Raw genomic sequence first — 25,655 nt, forward strand, 5'->3', positions numbered from 1 at the left:
ATGTCAAGTCACACACGGTTCAGAAAAGTGTGTCACACTGAATGGTGAATATGTAATTGAGGACTATCATCACAGACTTACATGACTGCAGCTCAATTTTTTTCGAAATGGTAATGAAACATTTATCATTATCCCCCACATGATAGTTATACAGTTGGTCACATCCCACACAATGCTATCAGTTACTTTGTGTTAGCAGTTTTATATGTACCATACATTACAAAGGGTGGACAAATATATGGAAACACCACAAACATAGCACATTACCATACTTAAAACAGAGTAGGAAACCCACTGGCATTCGAAACAGCTGGAACAGATAAATTCAGGTCCTGTGTGGTCTTCAAGGGAATTTTATACCATTCTTCCTCCAAAACAGTGCACATTCAGGTAATGATGGAGGAGATGTATAGTGATCAAGTGACATTCTCTCCAAAGTAGACCAGAAATGCTCAATAATACTGAGACCTGGTGACTGGTGTCCAGGGGAGGTGCAACAATTCATCCTTGTGCTTAAAAAACCAGTCCTCGATGATGCAACCTCTGTGAACGGGGACCCTATCGTCTTGGAACATGGCATCACCATCAGGAAAAAAAAACACTGTATCATGGGATGGATCAGACCAGACAAATGACTCATCCGGCCAAATGACTTTCTTTCAATGCTCCATAGCCCAGGTTTTATGACATTGGCATCAGGTTTCCTTGTTATGGGCATCTGTATCACTGATCAGTGGTTTTGGAATTACAGCTTGTCCTGTAATTCCCTACTTATGGCGCTCCTTGCATGTTGTTTTGGTGCTGACAGGGTTCCCGAGTGTGACAATCAGTTCTACAGCTACCTTAGCAACTGTCAGCCTTTTATTTTTCATCACAGTCCTCTTCAATGACCATCTGTCATAACCATTCAACACACACTTTTGCCTGCATTGTGATTTTTCCACCTTCCCTGTATGTGACAGAAAACATCAATATACTGCCCCTCAAAGCACCAAACACTTTGACTACCTTGGTCATGGAGGCACCCACCATACGAGCACCGAGCAATTGGTCATGTTTGAATTCTCTTAGCTCTGACATAATGCACTCACAACTACACCTAACACTGTTCCGACTACGACTGACACTTGTGATGTATTGAGGACATTTCAGAGATGCCGTTCATGGTCAAATACAACACTGCCATCTGCAGGGTTCGCTAGCATCTGCATTTATGTATAACCATGCAGTTCTTATGGTATTTCCATATTTTTGTCCACCCCTGTATACAGTTAGTCATCTAAAACAATAGACACATTTTCCATTTTTTTTTAGTCTAAAAATAGCTAAATCATATCATGTTTTTAACAAGTCATTTACAGTTTATGATGCTGTATTCCTGTTTCGTATTGTTTTATAAACTGTTTTTAACCAATACCTACATATTTTATTTATTTAATCAAATTTTTTGCCTTTGGCTCAGATGTTATTGTAGCTGTATGATATTAATTTGTTTCACTGTTTGCGTATTTCAATGGTGACATATGACTTCAAGGCATTATTGACGTTGGGATGTTTAGCAAGCGCGCGCACGTGTGTGCGTGAGTGTGTGTGCGTGTGTTATGGAGAGATAGTTGTGAAATATTACATGTGGTGGATGTGTAATGGAATTATATGTGGAAATGACACAAATTTGATAGTTATTGTTACGAAGTTTATTACAGATGCCAATGTACAGATAGAACAGAACTGAACTAAACTCTTGGACAAAATTTGCTTCTGTATATCCATACATCAGATACTCTAGATAACAAACACATTACAAACATAAGAAATTCTGAGAACCTCTCAGAAGACAGAAATATTAAAAGTCAAATAATTTCTGGTGGTTGGGTTTGACCTGGTGACCTGTGTCTAAGCAGGCTGTCTACTGTACATCTGAAAATGGTTGGAGCATCACATAGTCCTAATGGTGTAACTTTGAACTCACACGGGCCATCAGAAGTTATGAGTGCAGTATTTTTCTAGTGTTCCTCAAGAACCTTGACTGGCCAATAGTAAAAATCTTTGATCAGGATTTTGTTCAGTCATTGGTAGTCGATGCAGAAGCACCATGTGCCATCCTCCTCCCTCCAGGAGCACAGGAGAGGACCAAGGACCCACTGAAAGATCAATGACAGTGAAGTTAATCACTATGCTGCACTGCATGCACCACAGCTCGTGGCATTGCTAATTCTCCTGGAGACACAGCAACACATTGTTTCAGATGTCCTCATTGGAGCAGACGATAGCGCTCAAGTTCTACACCTTGTAAATGGTCCTCTGTATGGCGGTGCTGGCAGATTCTTGCATTGAAAAAGTCGTGTTGCTAAAGCATCAAAGGTAGCCCCTCATGTTGCACCTTCACGGTCATTGGGCAAGTTTTGAAGCCCCTACCCTGACAATGATCTTTACATCAGGACTATAGTAGGGCTTCATATGGCGGAGTCTGACAACATCTCTGTGCTTTTGGCTTCTTGGCAGAGTGTCATAATCTTCGACTTCGTATGTGATAACCGACAAGCAAAAGAGAGATGATATGGCCCTTATTTACATTTTAGTAACTTTTTCAATAGTCCCACTTTCCACACCAGCATAAAAATCTACCCCAAGTTTTCTGGGGTGTATCTCATTGGTTGGGGCTTGGCATTATAGCACACATGGTCATTCCACTAGCTGTTCAGTGGGACAGCTGTCTTGCTTCTTTTGTCATATCTCACTTAATCATCCTGAGTATTATCCAGGTGAAACTGGAACAGCATATTCACTGTCATTTTGACCTCACGAGCAGGGAGAAGAGTCAAAAAATCTGTGACTCCTCTTATTTTCTCTGGATTAGGACAAATTCCATCACCATTAGGCATCCAAAGATTTTTATTTCATGGGTACTTTTTCGGATTCACATGGAGACCTAAAGTCTGAAGACACTTCAACACAGTTGTGAAGTGGTTTAGAAGTTCTTCCAATGTCTTTGAAAAAACGACATTGTCATCCTGCTAGCAAAGATACGTCATCCAAATAAAGTGTCTAAGCAGGCTGTCTACTGTACATCTGAAAATGGTTGGAGCATCACATAGTCCTAATGGTGTAACTTTGAACTCACACGGGCCATCAGAAGTTCTGAGTGCAGTATTTTTCTAGTGTTCCTCAAGAACCTTGACTGGCCAATAGTAAAAATCTTTGATCAGGATTTTGTTCAGTCATTGGTAGTCGATGCAGAAGCACCATGTGCCATCCTCCTCCCTCCAGGAGCACAGGAGAGGACCAAGGACCCACTGAAAGATCAATGACATCATCTAGCAGCATCTTCACTTCCTCTGAAAATAGAAGTTGTTCAGCTGGTGACACGCTTTATAAGTCCTGGATAATCAGCGGATGGCCCCTAATGTTCATATGGTGTTTTACTACTAGGTTCTGTGTCTGTCTTCTCAATTCTTGATTTGAAAGCACCTGAAAACTGATGCAGAATGGCTATCACCCACTGACATTGTTTCTTGGCCAGGTGAAATCCTACTGGCAGTGCAATAGCAACTTCATCGACTGCATTATATGTATTGGTAGCGGAGTATGATCCTTTGTCACTGGCACTGAGCTGTCCATTCTGGAATGGTTCAGCTTTTCTAGGGATGAATTTCGGTGGCTGCTCGTGACAGTCAGTGATCCAAATTTCTCCTTGACCAACTGTAGTGTTTATGACCATCACTGGCATTTAGATTTTTATTGCACGTCTGAGTAGCTTTTTGCAATTGACAAGAGCTTCACAGTTTAACTAAGCATCTCAACTGATGACTGGAATTCATCTTATTTTTGACAGCAGGATAAAGACAGCTTAGAGACAACCAACCATCCATACCAATCTTTTGTTTTATGTGCTAGTTGGAATAGCTTAGTCTGTCTGGTGCTCTTATCTTCCAAAGTGTATGACTGCTTTTGATGCATGTAAAAAGCCCAGTCTAAAATAACATCAGTACTACTCTCTGCTAAAATGACAAATTCGAAGGGCTGTGTTCTGTAATTGATAGTTATCAATGGCTCATCTGTTAAAAAAAAGAGGGGGGGGGGGCGGCTATGTTCTGTGATATGGAAGTGATTGTGCTTTAGGTCACAAATTGGAAATATGTTAAGGCAACAAGAACACATGTTCCCAGAATAACTAGCAATGACAGAACACAATCCTTTTTAATTTGTTATTTTAACAGAATGTAGTCATGATTTTATTCTACAATGTAACTTCTTGAAGGCATCACAAGGAGTAACACAATGTGGAAGATTGGAGGTTCAGACTGATGAAGGTATTCTGACAAGCACACATAACAAAGATTGTTCTGGATGGTTGCCCTTTACTGTTGAGGACATTGGTATCCCACCATCATTGATAAGATTAGTTCCAGTCCTCAACTGATATGCTCACCTGAACTGTGAAGCTTTTGTCGACTGCAAAAAACTACTTAGGCTCAAAAAAGAAATATAAATACCTTTGATGATCATAAGCAATGTAAGTGGTCAAGGAGGACTACTCCCTACTTGTCATGAACAGCCACAACTCGTCCAAAAGTTACGTGCATAGGGTTGGCCGAACCAGCCCAACATGTACAGAAAATCCTATGGAGGAAACTACAGTATAAACCCCTTTTACATTCCCACAATTAATTTTTTCCTGCCGTTTATGACATTAAATTCCTATGTTCATAATGTTAATCTGCGACCTATTTTGTGTCAACATATTTATAATCTTCCCACAATTTATGCATTATGAAAAAGTGTTCGTGGAGAAAGATTGATGCTGGCACGATGTTGGCCATCCAGTAGTGTTTATAAGTAGTACATGGTTAAGTTTCTTTACACCAGAGCACTATACTCAGTGGATTTGAACCGGTAAATGTGTAACAGTTGCAACAATTCGCGCCGTATCTAACGCCGCTGCCTAGCTCTACTTGGCATCACGGCTGATGGAAATAACTGGTTTCATTGGAATAAATATATTATGACCGATCACAACAACCATTTCAAAACTGTCTTTACAGCACAAACACATTTTCCTGATTGTTGTGATCATCGTGTCACCTTTGTAGAATCATATTTAGCATGTTTTGGCCACTTGTAGCACTATAAGTTGAATTCTTTTATCTTGGCGGCTCGCGCATGCCCGCCTAGACGCGGGAGATTGCTGCGTTGCCAGTTGCACATGACGCACGCGCCAAGAGAAGCAGCGCCATAGTATAGTATAGTTCGCAAGCTTACATTTAGGGGGGAGCGCACAGTTTATGAAGTAAAGCCACCACGGCCGCGTTAACCCTTTCGCTGCTACAGAGACGTGCTCCCCGCATCAACTGCACTGCTCACCTGTGCTGACACATGGTGTTTCCAACTGCTTTGACACACTTATCATTCGATTCCACAAAAACTATTTGGCCCAAAAATTAGATTTTTTCCACATCTTCTTGACTGATACCTTCCCCCCACTTCCTTTGACTGATTGAAGTGCTTTAAAATAAAGCCAAACGCGCCCGGTGTAAATAAAACTTTTATTACAGTCGCGAAAGACGGAATATTTCTCAATATTACATACGACACCTATGTGGTACTTAAATTAAATGAGATATTGTTATACAGTAAATTTTATATGAAATTTAGGTACCTTGTCCACATTTCATTCTCAACATTGCGGCAACTAAAATCGACCATACGGAAAGTATACGCTATGGACTTTTACCTCTGCAAACTCTTCAAAATTTCGTGCAATGGTTTACTACATTTAATGCTGCACAATAACTGGGTTGAACATCGAAACAAAATTAAGTCATTTATGGGGGGAAGGTATCAGTCAAGAAGATGTGTAAAAATCTAATTTTTGGGCCAAATAGTTTTTGTGAAATCGAATGATAAGTGTGTCAAAGCAGTGGGAACACCATGTGTCTGCACAGGCGAGCAGTGCAGTGTTGACAAAATCGCGCATAGCGCGGGACGCGGGGAGCACGTGACTGCAGCAGCGAAAGGGTTAATGAAGAGACAAAGTATTAGAAATTTCAAAAAATTGCATTCAAACGAATAAGATTCGTGAAGTAAGACACTTCGACATTGTTTTTAAATAAAGAAAATATTTAGCATCGCACAAGGTTTGAACTCTATAGCTTTCACTTACTAACCCAATGCCTTAACCATTACGCTAGCGCAGCTCGTCCTGCAAAGTTTCTCCATAAGGTCTCTAACAGGTCACGCAAAATTCTGACAAACACTGTTGGTATGCCTATGAATTACTCGCACTTCGTCGAAGTACAATAGGAAATAAACAATTACCGCTGTTCTTTATTGCGAAAAAGCGGTTCGTGAAATTGATACAAACAACTTTCCTTGCTATCGCCTGAATTAAGAGTCTTACTGCTTGTTTGGTTTAATTAATTAATAGAAAATGAAGCAGTTGGTATAAAGAATGGTTTTTCCAAACTTTCAAAAAACAAAGTCTGCTATCAAGACATTGCTTTTGTTCCATTACTTTATTTATGACTGAACGTTTCTAAAACTGAAGACACTCGTCCGTGCTCTGCTCTGCAGTCGAGTTCTGGCAACGTCGTTCTGTGTTCATTGGCTGACTGTATTTTTTGATGTCAGATGCGCAGAGCGAACCTAAACTCGGCCGCCAACATAAATGACGCGCACTTTAGTTGACACCATCATTCACTTTTGCATTGCTCAAATGTTTTTACTTTTTAGTATAAACACAGTGCTGTTTACGCAAGTTTTTCATGCTGAGCAAAACATGTTTCGAGAATATATTCTTTTTGTCAAGTGCAGTATTTACGTACTTTTTTTTTATGTTACCCAAACAACATGAGTGATAGTTTGTGAGTGTGTGGTTTTCTACATAACTGAGGAGGCACAGAACCTGATAACCTCAAAAAGACGACTACAAGGGAGACGCAGAACACCACATGCAAACGTAACACAAAATACTTACCTACATATTTGCCCTCAACAACGAGAAAAAATTCTCAAAACGCGCCGTGCTAAGCATGAAAAAATACATAAGTAGTGCAGAATTTCAGTATTTAAATATCGAATAACAGCTGCAAGCTTTCAAAAATGTCGATTATGATGTATGACCTTGAGTCAAACATTCCTACTTCCCAGACAGTTATCAGTTCCAGTTACATAAGAGGTTTTTTCTAGATAATAAACAAGTCCCGACAAGTCTTTTGATGCCTGTTATGGACATATATCACACATAAAGTGTGAAAATGCAAGGAGATATCCTATACATAACTTTTACAGCTTAAAATGTTATTTCCCACATTTTACATAATGTTTTTTTTAAGTCCCTTGAAAAGTGTGTAAAAGCGGGGTTTCACTGTACTATCAAACTGCCAATAGGATTTGGCCTGGCCAGACAACAATTTTGACCAGTGTTAGCTCTTCTGCCCAAATTTTCAGACGCTTCAAAATCTGCAGTGGAGGTATGACAGACCAAATGGCCCATAGGGAAACAGTATCAACACAGGGGATAATCTACCAACTAGCCATCGATATATATATAAGAGTGTCGCCAGCAGAATAATTCACAATCCGGGAGGAAGTGGAAAGATGCTGCAGGATGATACCATTTAATTTTTAATAAGTGCCCAATCTTCTCCTGTGATCCTTGTGAAGATGAGTATTTCTAACTATGGCCCTGTAGCAGGCTACTGGCAAACTGAGGTTGATGAGACAGACCTGAGAAAGATTGTCATTATAGCTCCCAGCAGCGGCTATGAGTTTGAAGTTATGCTGTTTGGACAGTGTAACACACTATCCACAATCAAACATACGGTTCACAACATGCTTCGACAACTTAAACAGATAATGTATCTCTCCTACCTGGATGATACAGCATTGTTTTTCATTTAAGACACTGGAAGAAGATTTCACCTGACAACTGTGTTCAAGTGTAATCAGATGGCATGCCTCAGCCTGAATCCGAAAAAGAAAGAAAAATTTTGAGAATGGTGATGGAGTCCAGCCCAATCCAGAGAAAATAAGAGCAGTCATGTTTTCCAACTCCTCGCCACATTTGATATGTGATATATTTTCTTGGAATGTGTGCATACTACCAGCAATCATAAAGTACTTCTGTACTAAGGCACATCCCCTGCGAGACTGTCGAGACAAAACTTCACACCAATGCTAATAATAATGAGATAGGTGCCATTCTGGTACAAATTCAAGAAATTTCTCATCAAGGTGGTAACTTATCCTTCCAGAGTACTCTCCAAATCTGAGGGAAACTACTCTATGAAGAAGAGAGAGTGCATTGCAGTTATTGGGGCCATCAACGGGTTACAGCCCTATTTAACTGTCAAACTATTCACCATTGTGATAGACTATCCTTCTCTACACTAACTGACTAGCCAGAAAGCTCTGTCACACTGACATAGGTAATTGCCACTGAAGCTTCAGGAGTATGATGACACAGTGGTACACAAAAAGCAAATGCAAACAAATGAACTTTTGACTACCTTTCAAGGAATTGTTTGCTGGAACACACCAGTGTGAATGAAATGACAGCCAGTGCTGCAATTAAATGACATTACTGCTGAACAGAAAGAAGATCCAGCACTGCCAAAAACTGTAGAAGCCTTGAAGGAGGAGGAACCAATTAAAGCAATTTCCAGTTAATAAATGTAATACTGTACTTGATGAACTATGACTCAATGTGGAGGAAATGGTTGCTCATCACCCCAGCTCATCTATGGCCATCTACCCTGAACCATCTCCATGACATTCTAGCAACTGGTCACCTGGGATTCATGAAGCCTCTAGACAGAATCAGACACAGGTATCATTGGCCAGGTCTCTACTGATCCATTAGATACAATGTGAGCCATGGTAAGAAATGCCTATGATGGAAGCAAATGGTACAATTTTCTCTGGGGCATCTCATACCAATACGGCCTGCAGTAGTGTCTCCCCACTGAATTGGAATTGACGTCTTGGGGAGGTTCCAGAAATTGACAATGAGAAGCGATGGATAATAGCATAGCAGATGAGATAGTAATTGGAGACTGTCACCAAGGCTGTGCCGATTGCTGAAGCTGAGGAAATTGCAAAACTGACTGTGGATGACATCATTTTGAAGTACAGGGCTCCCTGTGCCATGATCTCTGATGGTGTAAAAGTTTTCTAGCAGAGACTAGTATCAGTGGTAATTTCATGTTGCAACATCACTGTGTCATGATCTCTGATGGTGTAAAAGTTTTCTAGTAGAGACTAGTATCAGTGGTAATTTCATGTTGCAACATCACTCACAGGAAGATAACAGACTGCCGCCCACAGATGAATGAGCTCACAAAATGGTTTAATAAGATGTTTTCAGATATGCTCTCAGTGTACTTAGATGTTGAACAGAAAGACTGGAATACAATACTGCTTGTTGTGACATTTGAATAAGACACTGGGAAGCAAGTTACTACATGCTTCACACCATTTTTTTCTGCTCCATGGTTATGAGCCTGAAATGACATAGGGTACACTGTACCTGTTTCAACTGACAGTACTCAACATGATACTCAGAATGACTATACATAACACTTGAACAAGAGGATAAAAGAAGCAAGGCAGTTGGCATGCATACAGACTCTGGATGCCCTGGAGAAATACCAGGAGCACTATATCATCAAGCACTGGCCTGTGAGGTACAACTGGGAAAAACCACTAAAGTGCTACTTTGGGCTACATCGTATCCTCTGTCGGTTGTTGGAACTTACATAGGAAGTCGAGGATTATGACCCTTCATAACAAAAGCAAGCAGGTGTTGTTCATGTCCTCTGAATTATGCCCTACTACAGTAATCGGGCACAAATGAATGATGGGGGCTTCTTGTTCAAGGAAACTACAGACCCACTTGATGATCACGAAGCTTTGATGGGATGGGTTACTCCCAGTGATCATCAAAGTGAAGAGGATGTGACAAAATGAGTAGAATGTGAGGATCCAAAAGCATTGCCATAAAAACGACATTGTCAAGATCTAGATACAGGGTACTGTACTCAGCTCCCATCAAAACTTCTGAAACAGTGGGTAACTATCTCTCCACGTCAGGGAGCAATGCCATTAGCTGTGGTACATGCAGTGTGGCGAGATGGTTTAGCATTGCTGGCTGGCATGCTGTGAGTCATCAGTTCAAACTTGGCCACCTGACATTATTTGTTATTTAATATTTACCATCCCTGGAAGGTTCCTGATGTATCTTACATTTGTGATGCTTGTACATTCCATAATGTTCAATGTTTGTATAAACAGTAGCATACTCTGGCAAGGAGTTTGGTTCTGCTCTGGCTGTATGTCGATGTTCATAATAAATGTGCTTTCAGTGGTAAGTGTTGTATTTTAATGATGAACCTGCTTTTGGGTTTAGACTTAATTGTGGTTCAAACACAATAATATAGTACCAGAACGAGAAATGACAAACACTATCCATCACCTCACCTTAGTGTGGCTCAGAAATGAGCGAGGACTTCAGCTATAAAAATATTTTTGACCATCTATGCAATAATTTTTTTTTACGTATTTGAAGTTGGTTTGTTAACGTGTTATGACATGACAGGATTGGTGTTTGTGATCGTGACCTTCATGTATACTGTGAACAGATGGTTTTTCCCTTAATAGTGAGATCCAAGCTACCACGGAAATTACATCATGTGTGTATTGATACAAATACTGAATCACTTTAATTTCACTATCTTATCACAGATTTTGTTTTTTACATGATTCAGGAATATATTTCCCACACAAGGCCACTGAATGGCGGTGATATTAGTAGCACTCCTTGTTATTAATAAAAGTTAATGTTGAACCCACGGTAATTTTGTTCTGCGATGAGCCTGAGAATGGCTGATGTTCATTGTATGTTTGTCATAGGTGTCACTCCTTGTAGGTGTAATGGTCTTTTTATAATTCAATATACTCCTTTTCTGTCATAACTGCGATATTGTGACCCTTTCCAGCTTTTGTGGTAAACAGATTTTTCTGCTTTAGTTTTTTCTGAAGGCCTTTTCTTTTACATCTATATTGTTCTTTTGTGTTTTTTCCCCTTTGTGGTGGTTTTGAATACTATGATTAGCTGTTTCATTTCTTGAATTACTAGTTTTTTTTTGTTAAGTACTGCACTGAACTCTGATGTGTTCAATCGTTCTTGCTACTGTAGGGCGAGTTCTGTTTTTGTTATAATACTCTCTCTTGTTCAGTGATACACTATTGTATGTATATTGCTTAGCATCCTTTTCAAGTAAGCTGTATGATTTAACATTCTGATACAATTGAAATTCCACCCACCTCTCCTTCTGAAATTAGGAAGATAATAATATATTCATGAAGATGCAAAGCTGGTACTTTATGCCGATGATACTAGTATAGCTACCACACCCAACAGACAAGAATTAACTGGTGAAATTGTACACTATGTTTTTCAGAAAATCATTAAGTGGTTCTCTGCAAATGGGCTCTCATCAAACTTTGACATAACACAGTACATACAGTTCCACACAGTAAATGGAATGACACCATTAATAAATATAGACTTCAATCAGAAATTGGTAGCTAAGGTAGAATATTCAAAATTTCTAGGTGTATGCACTGATTAGGGGTTGAACTGGAAAAAACACACTGAAGATCTGCTGAAACGTTTGAGTTCAGCTATTTATGCTATTAGGGTCATTGCAAATTTTGGCGATATACATCTCAGTAAATTAGCTTACCACACATATTTTAATTCTCTGCTTTCGTATGGCGTCACATTCTGGGGTAACTCATCATTGAGTAAAAGAGTGTTCATTGCACAAAAGCGAGTAATCAGAATAATTGCTGGAGCTCATCCAATATCATCCTGTAGACACTTATCTAAAGAGCTAGAGGTCTTCACTGTAGCCTCACAATATATATATATATATATATATATATATATATATATATATATATATATATATATATATATATATTTTGTTATTAACAATCCGAACGAATTCAAAAGTAATAGCAGTGTACATGGCTACAACACTAGGAGAAAGGATGATCTTCACTACTCAAGGTTAAATCTAACTTTGACTCAGAAGGGGGTTAATTTTGCTCCCACCAAAGTCTTTGGTCACTTACCTATTAGCACCAAAAGTCTGACAGATAGCCATATAGCATTTAAAAGGAAATTAAAAGAATTTCTTAATGGCAACTCCTTCTACTCATTAGATGAATTTTTGGATGTAGTAAGTGGGTAATTTCCCCAACCCCCACAAAAAATTAAAAATATTAAATGTCATGTAATATTTTGTGCAATGTAATATCTTGTGTAGACACCTTTTATTAACCTGAAATGTTCCACATCATTACAAAGTGTCGTATTCATGATCTATGGAACAAGTACTAATCTAATCTAATCTGATAAACTATGTTTCTTGAGTTCTGTGTTCTCTTCTACTACAGTCTCTCTGTATGACCTATCCCCATGCATTAGTTGATCAAAAACTTGTGGATGATGTATGTAAATTGAATCTCTAATTCTTCTGTGTCACATGTTTTTCATTGTAGCTGTAGATGTTTGATTCAGTGTACTTATTTTCTATCATAACTATGATTGTGTTACCCTTCCCAGCTTTTGTGGTAATGGCATTTTCATATTTACCACTTCTTTTTTGTATACAGAGACTGTATTTCATGTTTGATCCACACATTCTCAGCTTGAAGTTTTGTTTGTAGTTTTGCAGATGGCGTATTACTTAAATTGTAAGTATCTAGCTTAGGATGATACTACTAGCCATACATTCTTTGTTACTTTTGAATAAAGAATTGCTTTTTGAAGTCTGATAGTTGTGTTCTGGATTTCGAAGAAGATCTTCGAGGAAAACACCTGGCTTGGTGCTGAAAAAATAATCCTGGGACTTGTACAGGGTGTCCTGGTTGGAATGGTCAATATTCAGAGGTATGACAAAAACAGTCATTGGAAGCAAAGAAGTATAGTAAACATTGCTCATAGAACACATACCTTATGAGCTATGAGCAGTTGTTCAGTAGGAGAGATGTGTTTCATGGTAGTGAAGATGAACATGTGCTCATAGCACTTAAGGTATGCAGTTTACAGCCCATGTTTACTGGACATTTTTCTCGTTTTGGTTCATACTACCATCTCTCAAAATATGGAAAACAAAGAGCTAGCAGTAGAAGAGATCTGTTTCACAGTTTCGAAGATGAAGAAGTGCCAATAGCTCTTGAGCTATGCATTTCAGAGCCCATGTTCACCTGACTTTCTTGCTTTTAATGATTGTTCCTGTCATATTCCTGACTATTTACCATTCTCCATGGGACACCCCGTATGACTTCCAAATATGTTATCATGTCATAATTTTCAGATAAAATTAACAAAAACCCACAGAAGGTAGAACAGAATGTACTAAAACATGTTTAAGTAAAGCAAAAATAAACTGTATCTTTCATAATGTATGGTTTCATTCCTCTCTTTTCCTCAAAACTAGTTTTAAGTAGAAAATTTTTATCTTGTGTTGGTATTTTTTGATCTTTACTGATAGAAACTTCTGAGAATGATTAGTGATTGCCAAACAACAAAACGGAATGATCACAAAATAAATTAAAAAGTCAACAACAATAGCACATTATTGCAAAATTTTTGCTATTACACCAAGTCCAAAGGCAACTACTGAGAATTCTACAAAAATTACATGTTAGACCTACCTCAAGACACTGATGCTGCCACCTCCTAGCCATCATTTCCACCTGTGGTCTCTTGAATGCACGAGAACCGTTAGCCACTACTTTATCTGGCAGAAGTACACAGTGCAGAGTAGCCAAAAGACTCCAGCCCTGTTTGATCTGAGCCTGCTGGGCAGTGAACTGTTCTTCTTTTTCTTCCTCTATCTTACTGTTCCAGCTCAGTGACATTCTTGTACTCTGTCTGCATAGGTAACAACACACCTGTATTATCATACCCACTTCTGAATGTATATGTAACTGATAAATATGTAGCTTCTATTTTAACAAACAAAGATACAAAACATTTACTTCCTGCATGGAGAAAATGGAACTACAATGGCATGGATGATGAAACATAAAATTGGTACAGGTGAGAATTGAGCTTTTGGCCTAAATAATTCTGTACTGGGCAGTAAAGAAACTGTGTATAAGGAAACGGTGCAGGCAGGTGACAGAATTAACAATTTTTGTGTGTGTGTGTGTGTGTGTGTGTGTGTGTGTGTGTGTGTGTGGGAAAGGGGGGGGGGGGGGAAGATGTGAATAAGAAGATAATCGGCCTAGAAATGCATGCACTGTACTCACATACAACAGAAATTAAATAAATAATTGAATAAGGTAGCTATAATGAAAGTTCACAACTAGCTAACAACATGCTCAAGGTTTTGTGTTGATCAGTGACTAGTGGGGACACAAAATAGTAAGTCTAAGTTTCACTGGAAATGTAAATAAAGAATGAGAGAGAAATCAAAAACTGAGGGGAATAACTAAAACCCAGTGATATTCAATATGAAGTCGTGAACCAACAGACAGATTCCACTGGTAAAGAAATGAACGAGCCAGTAGTTCTGTAAATAATTCATTTTACTGCACAGCCAGAGATTGTTGCAATGCAAACAACCACATTATTCAGGAAATACAGGTCTGAAAGCTGTTTTGTTGAGAAGAGTTCAAACCTGTATGTGTTGCAATGTTGAACTGTCATAGAGCAGAATATATCGTCAGAGACAGGAAAACCAGTTTGACAGCCTGCTTACATAACATTACATTTCGAAATGATTTTTTTTATGCATATAAAGAGATACTTTTGCTTGTTTCTGTCATGTTAATCAGATCATACAACCCATTAAGAAATTAATTTATCAGGTTATAGCAGTTTTTTATTTCTGAACATTCTCACTCTTGCTTATGTCAATAGAATATGGCAGAAAAGAAATATCATACATACCTGTGCAATTTTCGGTTACGTTCCTGTTCAGGTACGAAGGTTGCATTGTTCATGGACATCAGGGTGTTAGCAATAGCAATGATGGCAAGAAGATGATTAGTAGTGAGTGTTGTACTCAGTTCCCAATGTATACGTGATGTGAACAAGCGTGTCAGCCTTTCAAGACGAAGAGCATCTTCTGGTAAATCTAAAGCAATTGGTGATACTTCTACTTCAGCCATTAGTTCTGCATCATCTACACTTGTCTGCCATGTTGGTAGCAGTAAACTCATGTGACCTGCAAAGTGTCAAAATGTACAACAAAATATGCAGGAAATAAAGTACTTTCCTTAATATCAAAAATAGGGGAAGATAAAAATTTAAAATGAGCAAAGCACCCAAATGTGAATATAATGAAATCAAAGAACAATGATATCTTCTTCTTTAGGATATTATCTGACTTAACACAGCTTGACTTACACCCTCAAGCTCAGGCAAAGGAAGTTTGAGGTCTAAAATCATAAAGTTCTGATAAGTACACCACACTGGCCAGTAGAACTGTGTCTATTATCGAAATACTAAAATGACTTTCATAATATAGTTAATTAAACACACAAAATAAATGCTATTTATGTGTGTTGTTTTATTCTGATAACCTCATGATGAAACATGATGGGTACCATTTGTCTTTTTTGACAAGTGGTCAAAATATCTAATACCTGCACACAGTTCTAGTTTTTTGCCTAGCTGTGAAAGAAGTGTTACACATGAAGGAAACATCAGAAAATCAATCAATTTATTCCATATGAGCAATGATGAAACAAATGAATTATTCCAAATAGAGACTAATACAATTATTTAACTGCCGAAAGACACAGGTCTTTTATGAAGCACCTCAATATTTCGCGTGTTTATGAAGTATTGCCTGCTGTGAATTCACAATTAACCATAACTGACATTCGCAGGATACTTTTTTGTTGGCCACCAGATGACCTTAGCACATGTGTTTCCAATCAATGAAATATTAGTTTATCCAAAAGCCAAGGAAGGAAAAGCATCTTGTGCAGTGCAGACGGTATCAAAATTTTCAGCAAAATATGATCAGGTATCACTATACCAAAGAAATCACATTGTTTTCACTCTGCAACTTCCCTGGAGCTGAGAACATTTAGGGCCTGAGATAATGTATGTTGAAATGCAGTTGTGCCCAAATGCTGCACTTTCATCACTATGACCCAAAAGCTAGCAGATACTGGTCCAATAACATGACTTGCTACTGACCCATATGCCCCAAACTGTATTTGTCAGTTCACAGTAGCATGAGGCACTGACAGGTCAAGGTCATGGTGCAGCATATAAGTTTGAGCATAATACTGGATAAATCAAGGGCAGGTACTAGGGAGAAGTAATGAGTTACTGTCAACACTCATAACTATTAGGAGATGTAGCTCTGAAAAAGGAACTGTTACTTCTAAACACCTGAGAAGGTCACAACCAGTATATTGTCCAATATACAGCTGATTCTACACTGCGACAAAATGGTTGTAAGAATGTCTTCATCCTCACAGTACAGAATGAAATGGTTCTTTTTAAGTATGTTCGTTTGACAGACATGTCACTGACTGGGTATGTGCAGGATGTGGCAGGGTATGTCTCTTCTTTGGCGTAAGTAATGGTGACCTACAAAAGGAGATAATACAGCCCATCAGGCAATATTTCAGAAACATATCAAATGTGTCTTTAGTTCGATATTCTGAGATGCATAATTAATTACTTCATCTCAGTACAACTTCAGAAAATTATGAGCATATGAAAATGATTTGGTTGTATCACACTAGCGATAATTTACTGATATTTATAACAAACCGAAACACTATTATTATTTGAATAACTACATTACTGACCTCCTTTGGAGAGTACACCAAAAGAAACGGGAACCATTGGCCGCAGAAGACCCAGTTTCTTCTCACAGACTTTGTCAAGATCAGGATCCATGTCCCAAGCGTGCATCAGTGACAGAAGAAGTTGTGCTGTTTCCATAGTAATGTTGGTCTCTAGCCCTGCCACAGCACGAGGCTTTGTCTTTGAAGAGGTTTCATTCCCATTTTCAGTGCCACCTGTTAATAAAATAAGAAACACTTGTATCAGATGCTTACCACTAGACTTTTTCCACACCGTAAATTGGGCATATGTATGTGTCAAATAGTTTTAATTAATATAGGAAATGCTGAATTGCAATTCTATTTCTTACACATTAACCAAGTGCCTTTTAATTGAAGAGGTCATAAGAAAATCAGCCCTTGTCAGAAAATTACATTTTTTCAAGATATGGATAAAACATTGTACATCATCGTATATCATCTCATTATCGATTTTATTTTTTATATTATTTCATAGGCATATCAAAAACATTTCCATGATATGTCTAACTTACCTTTCAGCCTACCTTCCAGCAAAATTTTTAAACTTACAGTACTCGCTATACGGGCTGCTTTTATCAGAAAGATTAGCTGTGAATAAGAAAGAATGACACTACACCTGCAGTAATTAGCCTTCATTAACCTAATGTACCACAGAACAAAAGATTGTGTCTACATCTATATCTACATCTACATCCATACTCCGCAAGCCACCTGATGGTGTGTGGCGGAGGGTATCTTGAGTACCTCTATCAGTTCTCCCTTCTATTCCAGTCTCGTATTGTTCGTGGAAAGAAGGATTGTAGGTATGCTTCTGTGTGGGCTCTAATCTCTCTGATTTTATCCTCATGGTCTTTTCGCAAGATATACGTAGGAGGGAGCAATATACTGCTTGACTCCTCGGTGAAGGTATGTTCTCAAAACTTCAACAAAAGCCCGTACCGAGCTACTGAGCGTCTCTCCTGCAGAATCTTCCACTGGAGTTTATCTATCATCTCCGTAAAACTTTCGCGATTACTAAATGATCCTGTAACAAAGCGCGCTGCTCTCCACTGGATCTTCTCTATCTCTTCTATCAACCCTATCTTGAACGGATCCCACACTGCCAAGCAGTATTCAAGCAGTGGGTGAACAAGCGTACTGTAACCTACTTCCTTTGTTTTCGGATTGCATTTCCTTAGGATTCTTCCAATGAATCTCAGTCTGGCATCTGCTTTACCGACGATCAACTTTATATGATAATTCTATTTTAAATCACTCCTAATGCGTACTCCCAGATAATTTATGGAATTAAATGCTTCCAGTTGCTGACCTGTTATTTTGTAGCTAAATGATAAGGGAACTATCTTTCTATGTAGTCGCAGCACATTACACTTGTCTACATTGAGATTCAATTGCCATTCCCTGCACCATGCGTCAATTTGCTGCAGATCGTCCTGCATTTCAGTACAATTTTACATTGTTACAACCTCTCGATACACCACAGAATCATCTGCAAAAAGCCTCAGTCAACTTCCGATGTCATCCACCAAGTCATTTATGTACATTGTGAATAGCAATGGTCCTACAACACTCCCCTGTGGCATGCCTGAAATCACTCCTACTTCGGAAGACTTTTCTCCATTGAGAATGACATGCTGCGTTCTGTCATCTAGGAACTCTTCAATCCAATCACACAATTGATCTGATAGCCCATATGCTCTTATTTTGTTCATTAAACGACTGTGGGGAACTGTATCGAACGTCTTGCGGAAGTCAAGAAACACGGCATCTACCTGTGAACTTGTGTCTATGGCCCTCTGAGTCTCGTGGACGAATAGTGCGAGCTGGGTTTCACACGACCGTCTTTTTCGAAACCCATGCTAATTCCTACAGAGTAGATTTCTAGTCTCCAGAAAAGTCATTATACCCGAACATAATATGCGTTCCAAAATTCTACAACTGATCAATGTTAGAGATATGGGTCTATAGTTCTGCACATCTGTTCGACGTCCCTTTTTGAAAATGGGGATGACCTGTGCCCTTTTCCAATCCTTTGGAACGCTACGCTCTTCTAGAGACCTACGGTACACCGCTGCAAGAAGGGGGGCAAGTTCCTTCGCGTACTCGAACTGGTAACCCATCAGGTCCAGTGGCCTTTCCTCTTTTGAGCGATTTTAATTGTTTCTCTATCCCTCTTTCGTCTATTTCGATATCTACCATTTTGTCATCTGTGCAACAATCTAGAGAAGGAACTACAGTGCAGTCTTCCTCTGTGAAACAGCTTTGGAAAAAGACATTTAGTATTTCGGCCCTAAGTCTGTCATCCTCTGTTTCAGTACCATTTTGGTCACAGAGTGTCTGGACATTTTGTTTTGATCCACCTACCGCTTTGACATAAGACCAAAATTTCTTAGGATTTTCTGCCAAGTCGGTACATAGAACTTTACTTTCGAATTCATTGAAGGCCTTTCGCATAGCCTTCCTCACACTGCATTTTGCTTCATGTAAATTTTGTTTGTCTGCAAGGCTTTGGCTATGTTTATGTTTGCTGTGAAGTTCCCTTTGCTTCCACAGCAGTTTCCTAACTCGGTTGTTGTACCACGGTGGCTATTTTCCATCTCTTACGATCTTGCTTGGCACATACTCATCTAACGCATATAGTACGATGGTTTTGAACTTTGTCCACTGATCCTCAACACTATTTGTACTTGACACAAAGCTTTTGTGTTGAGCTGTCAGGTACTCTGTAATCTGCTTTTTGTCACTTTCGCTAAACAGAAAACTCTTCCTACCTTTTTTAATATTTCTATTTACGGCTGAAATCATTGATGCAGTAACTGCTTTATGATTGCTGATTCACTGTCCTGCGTTAACTGTTTCAAATAGTTCGGGTCTGTTGTCACCAGAAGGTCTAATATGTTATCGCCATGAGTCGGTTCTCTGTTTAACTGCTCAAGGTAGTTTTCAGATAAAGCACTTAAAAAAATTTCACTGGATTCTTTGTCCCTGCCACCCGTTATGAACGTTTGATCCTCCCAGTCTATATCCGGCAAATTAAAATCTCCACCCAGAACTATAACATGGTGGGGAAATCTACTGGAAATATTTTCCAAATTATCCTTCAGGTGCTCAGCCACAATAGCTGCTGAGCCAGGGGGCCTATAGAGACATCCAATTACCATGTCTGAGACTGCTTTAACCGTGACCTTCACCCAAATTATTTCACATTTCGAATCTCCGTCAATTTCCTTCGATACTATTGCATTTCTTATCGCTATAAACACGCCTCCCCCTTCACTGTCCAGCCTGTCTCTGCGGTATACATTCCAATCTGAGTTTAGGATTTCATTACTGTTTACATCTGGTTTCAGCCAACTTTCTGTCCCTAGTACTATATGGGCATTGTGACAGTTTATTAATGAGAGCAGTTCTGGGACCTTTCTATAGACACTCCTGCTGTTTACTATTAGCACATTAATATTGTTATTCCCTGTTGCATTTTGCCTGCTCCTACCTTGCCGCAGATGATGAAGAAATTGATGAAATGTATGACGAGATAAAAGAAATTATTCAGGTAGTGAAGGGAGACGAAAATTTAATAGTCATGGGTGACTGGAATTCGTCAGTAGCAAAAGGGAGAGAAGGAAACATAGTAGGTGAATATGGATTGGGGGGAAGAAATGAAAGAGGAAGCCGCCTTGTAGAATTTTGCACAGAGCATAACTTAATCATAGCTAACACTTGGTTCAAGAATCATAAAAGAAGGTTGTATACCTGGAAGAATCCTGGAGATACTAAAAGGTATCAGATAGATTATATAATGGTAAGACAGAGATTTAGGAACCAGGTTTTAAATTGTAAGACATTTCCAGGGGCAGATATGGATTCTGACCACAATCTCTTGGTTATGAACTGCAGATTGAAACTGAAGAAACTGCAAAAAGGTGGGAATTTAAGGAGATGGGAACTGGATAAATTGAAAGAACCAGAGGTTGTAGACAGTTTCAGGGAGAGCATAAGGGAACAATTGACAGGAATGGGGGAAAGAAATACAGTAGAAGAAGAATGGGTAGCTCTGAGGGATGAAGTAGTGAAAGCAGCAGACGATCAAGTAGGTAAAAAGACGAGGGCTAATAGAAATCCTTGGGTAACAGAAGAAATATTGAATTTAATTGATGAAAGGAGAAAATATAAAAATGCAGTAAATGAAGCAGGCAAAAAGGAATACAAACGTCTCAAAAATGAGATCGACAGGAAGTGCGAAATGGCTAAGCAGGGATGGCTAGAGGCCAAATGTAAGGATGTAGAGGCTTGTCTCACTAGGGGTAAGATAGATACTGCCTACAGGAAAATTAAAGAGACCTTTGGAGAGAAGAGAACCACTTGTATGAATATCAAGAGCTCAGATGGCAACCCAGTTCGAAGCAAAGAAGGGAAGGCAGAAAGGTGGAAGGAGTATATAGAGGGTTTATACAAGGGCGATGTACTTGAGGAGAATATTATGGAAATGGAAGAGGATGTAGATGAAGATGAAATGGGAGATACGATACTGCGTGACGAGTTTGACAGAGCACTGAAAGACCTGGGTCGAAACAAGGCCCCCGGAGTAGACAACATTCCATTGGAACTACTGACGGCCTTGGGAGAGCCAGTCCTGACAAAACTCTACCATCTGGTGAGCAAGATGCATGAGACAGGCGAAATACCCTCAGACTTCAAGAAGAATATAATAATTCCAATCCCAAAGAAAGCTGGTGTTGACAGATGTGAAAATTACCGAACTATCAGTTTAATAAGTCACAGCTGCAAAATATTAACGCAAATTCTTTACAGACGAATGGAAAAACTGGTAGAAGCGGACCTCGGGGAAGATCAGTTTGGATTCCGTAGAAATGTTGGAACACGTGAGGCACTACTAACCTTACGACTTATCTTAGAAGAAAGATTAAGAAAACGCAAACCTACGTTTCTAGCACTTTTAGACCTAGAGAAAGCTTTTGACAATGTTGACTGGAATACTCTCTTTCAAATTCTAAAGGTGGCAGGGGTAAAATACAGGGAGCGAAAGGCTATTTACAATTTGTACAGAAACCAGATTGCAGTTATACGAGTCGAGGGGCATGAAAGGGAAGCAGCGGTTGGGAAAGGAGTGAGACAGGGTTGTAGCCTCTCCCCGATGTTGTTCAATCTGTATATTGAGCAAGCAGTAAAGGAAACAAAAGAAAAATTCGGAGTAGGTATTAAAATTCATGGAGAAGAAGTAAAAACTTTGAGGTTCGCCGATGACATTGTAATTCTGTCAGAGACAGCAAAGGACTTGGAAGAGCAGTTGAACGGAATGGACAGTGTCTTGAAAGGAGGATATAAGATGAACATCAACAAAGCAAAATGAGGATAACGGAATGTAGTCAAATTAAATCGGGTGATGCTGAGGGATTTAGATTAGGAAATGAGACACTTAAAGTAGTAAAGGAGTTTTGCTATTTAGGGAGTAAAATAACTGATGATGGTCGAAGTGGAGAGGATATAAAATGTAGACTAGCAATGGCAAGGAAATCGTTTCTGAAGAAGAGAAATTTGTTAACATCGAGTATAGATTTAAGTGTCAGGAAGTCGTTTCTGAAAGTATTTGTATGGAGTGTAGCCATGTATGGAAGTGAAACATGGACGATAACTAGTATGGACAAGAAGAGAATAGAAGCTTTCGAAATGTGGTGCTACAGAAGAATGCTGAAGATAAGGTGGGTAGATCACGTAACTAATGAGGAGGTATTGAATAGGATTGGGGAGAAGAGAAGTTTGTGGCACAACTTGACTAGAAGAAGGGATCGGTTGGTAGGACATGTTTTGAGGCATCAAGGGATCACAAATTTAGCATTGGAGGGCAGCGTGGAGGTAAAAATCGTAGAGGGAGACCAAGAGGTGAATACACTAAGCAGATTCAGAAGGATGTAGGTTGCAGTAGGTACTGGGAGATGAAGAAGCTTGCACAGGATAGAGTAGCATGGAGAGCTGCATCAAACCAGTCTCAGGACTGAAGACCACAACAACAAAAACCACTTTGCCGCGTCTCAGGAGGCGTCTTGTCGGGCCTAGGGAGGGAATTCTCTAACCTAAAAAACCCACATGTGCACTCCACACGTACTCCGCTACCCTTGTAGCTGCTTCCAGAGTGTAGTGCACGCCTGACCTATTCAGGGGGACCCTACATTTCTCCACCTGATAGCGGAGGTCGAGAAATTTGCACCCCAGATCTCGGCAGAATCGTTTGAGCCTCTGGTTTAAGCCTTCTACTCGGCTCGAAACCAGAGGACTGCGATTGGTTCTGGGAACGATACTACAAATAGTTAGTTCAGATTCCACCCCGCGTGCGAGGCTTTCCGCCTTCACCAATTCCGCCAACCGCCGTACGAACTGAGGATGACCTCTGAACCCAGACGGCAGGAGTCATTGGTGCCGACATGAGCAACAATTTGCAGTCGGGTGCACCCAGAGCTCTTTATCGCCGCCGGCAAGGCCTCCTCCACATCTCGGATGAGACTCCCCGGCAAGCAGACAGAGTGAACACTGGCCTTCTTCCCCGACCTTTCCGCTATTTCCCTAAGGGGCTCCATCAACCGCCTAACGTTGGAGCTCCCAATAACTAATAACCCCCCCGTGTGCCTGCTCGGACCTTGCTGAAGGAGCGGCCACATGTCGACTCTCAGGCAGAGCGGGCGATGCCACACGGCCAGCCTCCACATTGACCCTCCGCCTCGTCCGCCGTGAACGCCGCTGAACCCGCCACTCCCCTTGGGGAGGGGGTGGCCCAACTGCGCCATGTACCCGCGAAGATGTCTGACAAGCAGGACAGTGGGTGAAGCATGTAACACCTGGGGTGTACCACGCGATGCACCAGACTCCCCACTGCCACTACACTCCGAGGCAGCAGCCTGAAGATGGCTGACCGCGGCCATCAACACGCTCAGCTGTTCACGAACAGTGGCCAGCTCCTCCTGCGTCTGTACACAGCAGTCACACATCCTATCCATCCTAAGAAATCAATTTACTGTAGAGAGTTAATCAACTTTTAACTAGACTGCTAATCTACATACTTCTTGTAGAAAACAATGAAAATAGCACTACCTGTCTCTGGACTGTATTGAAAACGAACACTAGCACTACTGGCACTATGGCTGACTAAAGGGACTCTTTCTGACTGTATTCAAAACAAACACGAAATCTATGGAACACTATTACTAGCACTCGACAATTAAAGCTTCCTGGAAGCAAAAACACACGGAAGAAGAAGTGACGAGTAATAAAAATACAGTAAATACTTAAATTAACGAAGCTCACTGCACAGCAGATGTGAAGCAAACCGCAGTTACGGTGACACATTAAAGGGGCTTATAAATGAAAAAAATCAAACTTTCTCTGGTCCTCTCTGCTACTGTTGTCAAGATCCAAATATGTCCAAGTTTGGTCTGTCTGCTTTTTCTTCACAGGCAATCAGTGTATTGAAAAAGTTTTGGTTCTCACTCATCACAAAAGGAAAAAGTGCTCTGAAGTCTTGAGCTTTTGACTTCTTAATCTTGATTACATTGTTATAAACCCAACTGAAAGCCAACTCATGTAGAATATTCACTTTGTTTTGAGCTGCAACAGTACACTAAGGTCCTGTGTAACTGGCCCACACAAAAATTTAGCTCTTGGAGCTACCTTCTTTATACATTTTTAGCCCTTTCAGTTTAACTGTTTTCTTTGCAGATGGCTAAAAGTAGCAATCAGTAAACGTTTTCATACTGATATCATGAGTGGCTCTTCCTCCCAGATGGTGAAATCTGCAGCATGGTGTCGAGATGTAATGACTGTGTCCCACACATCAGGAACGTTAGTGACTTGATTCAATTTTTATGTGAAATTAACGAGAAATCATCATCACTGAACAAGAAAAAATGAACACTCACGGGGCAGAGTTAAGTTATTCTGTTGGATATTTCCAGGCTGTGCAGCAGCATATACAGAAAGCACATCACTACAAAATGTTTATTCTTGAGACGGTACATCCCAGAAACGGTACGAGACTTTAAAAGCAGAGAGGGCCGTGTGCACACATCCTGTTGTAACATTAGTAGCTGAATCAACGAATGTTTTGTCAGCCAAGAAGTGTGTTTTAACAGCCATGGAGACTAAGCTGATGCCCACTAGCTTTATGGTGTCGTCAATAGGTCAGAGGCCCAGGCCGTGTGGTGAGAAAGACCTGGCTGGTAGTGTGGGCTTTGAAGGGTATCTGCCATGGCCAACTTAACTGAATAGAGAAAATCTAATATGCAGGTAACTCTATTAAAAACTTAACCCAACCAGTGACAGAAAATCCAGTAACATAGTTACAAAGACAAAATTTAGATGAGCATGTGGATGAAGATGCATCCTCACTACAAAGTGTAATTTCACATTATTTAATATTAAAAACTATATGTATAAAATAATCTTTAAAAATTAATATCTCAATAACACACTAAGTGATTCTTACATAGTGTCTATGGCTATGTATCAGTGAGCACTATCAAACTGTTATAGCAGGTTTTTTGTTAATATTACTTATTTTAAATTAGCAGAGGTTGCAAATACCGCTTCAGTTGTAAATTACTTTATTTTCACATGACCGGTTTCGGACTGTTGTAAGCCCATCCTCAGGTGTCGTAGCTGTGCTGCGCTCCCCGAGCGCTGTGTGTACGGGACTCACTGTTCTGTACTCATATGCAGCACACCGCACCTGGTACACGCGGCGCTCCGGGACCACAGTACAGCTACGACACCTGAAG

The 25,655-nt window shown here is 39.8% G+C and overlaps 1 protein-coding gene across 4 annotated transcripts in view; it reads right to left on the bottom strand.

Moving 5' to 3' along the window:
• LOC126249024 (WD repeat-containing protein 7) overlaps nt 1-25,655 on the bottom strand; it is a 363,427-nt gene that overhangs the window by 99,570 nt on the left and 238,202 nt on the right. For all 4 annotated transcript variants that reach the window (XM_049950629.1, XM_049950627.1, XM_049950628.1 and 1 more), the window contains 3 exons: nt 16,852-17,064; nt 14,969-15,245; nt 13,726-13,945 (listed from right to left, as the gene is read on the bottom strand). In XM_049950629.1, the coding sequence (XP_049806586.1) occupies nt 13,726-13,945; nt 14,969-15,245; nt 16,852-17,064 (710 nt within the window). The remainder of the gene's footprint in view (nt 1-13,725; nt 13,946-14,968; nt 15,246-16,851; nt 17,065-25,655) is intronic.

The sequence above is a fragment of the Schistocerca nitens genome, chromosome 3, assembly GCF_023898315.1.
Source record: "Schistocerca nitens isolate TAMUIC-IGC-003100 chromosome 3, iqSchNite1.1, whole genome shotgun sequence".
Taxonomy (NCBI): domain Eukaryota; kingdom Metazoa; phylum Arthropoda; class Insecta; order Orthoptera; family Acrididae; genus Schistocerca; species Schistocerca nitens.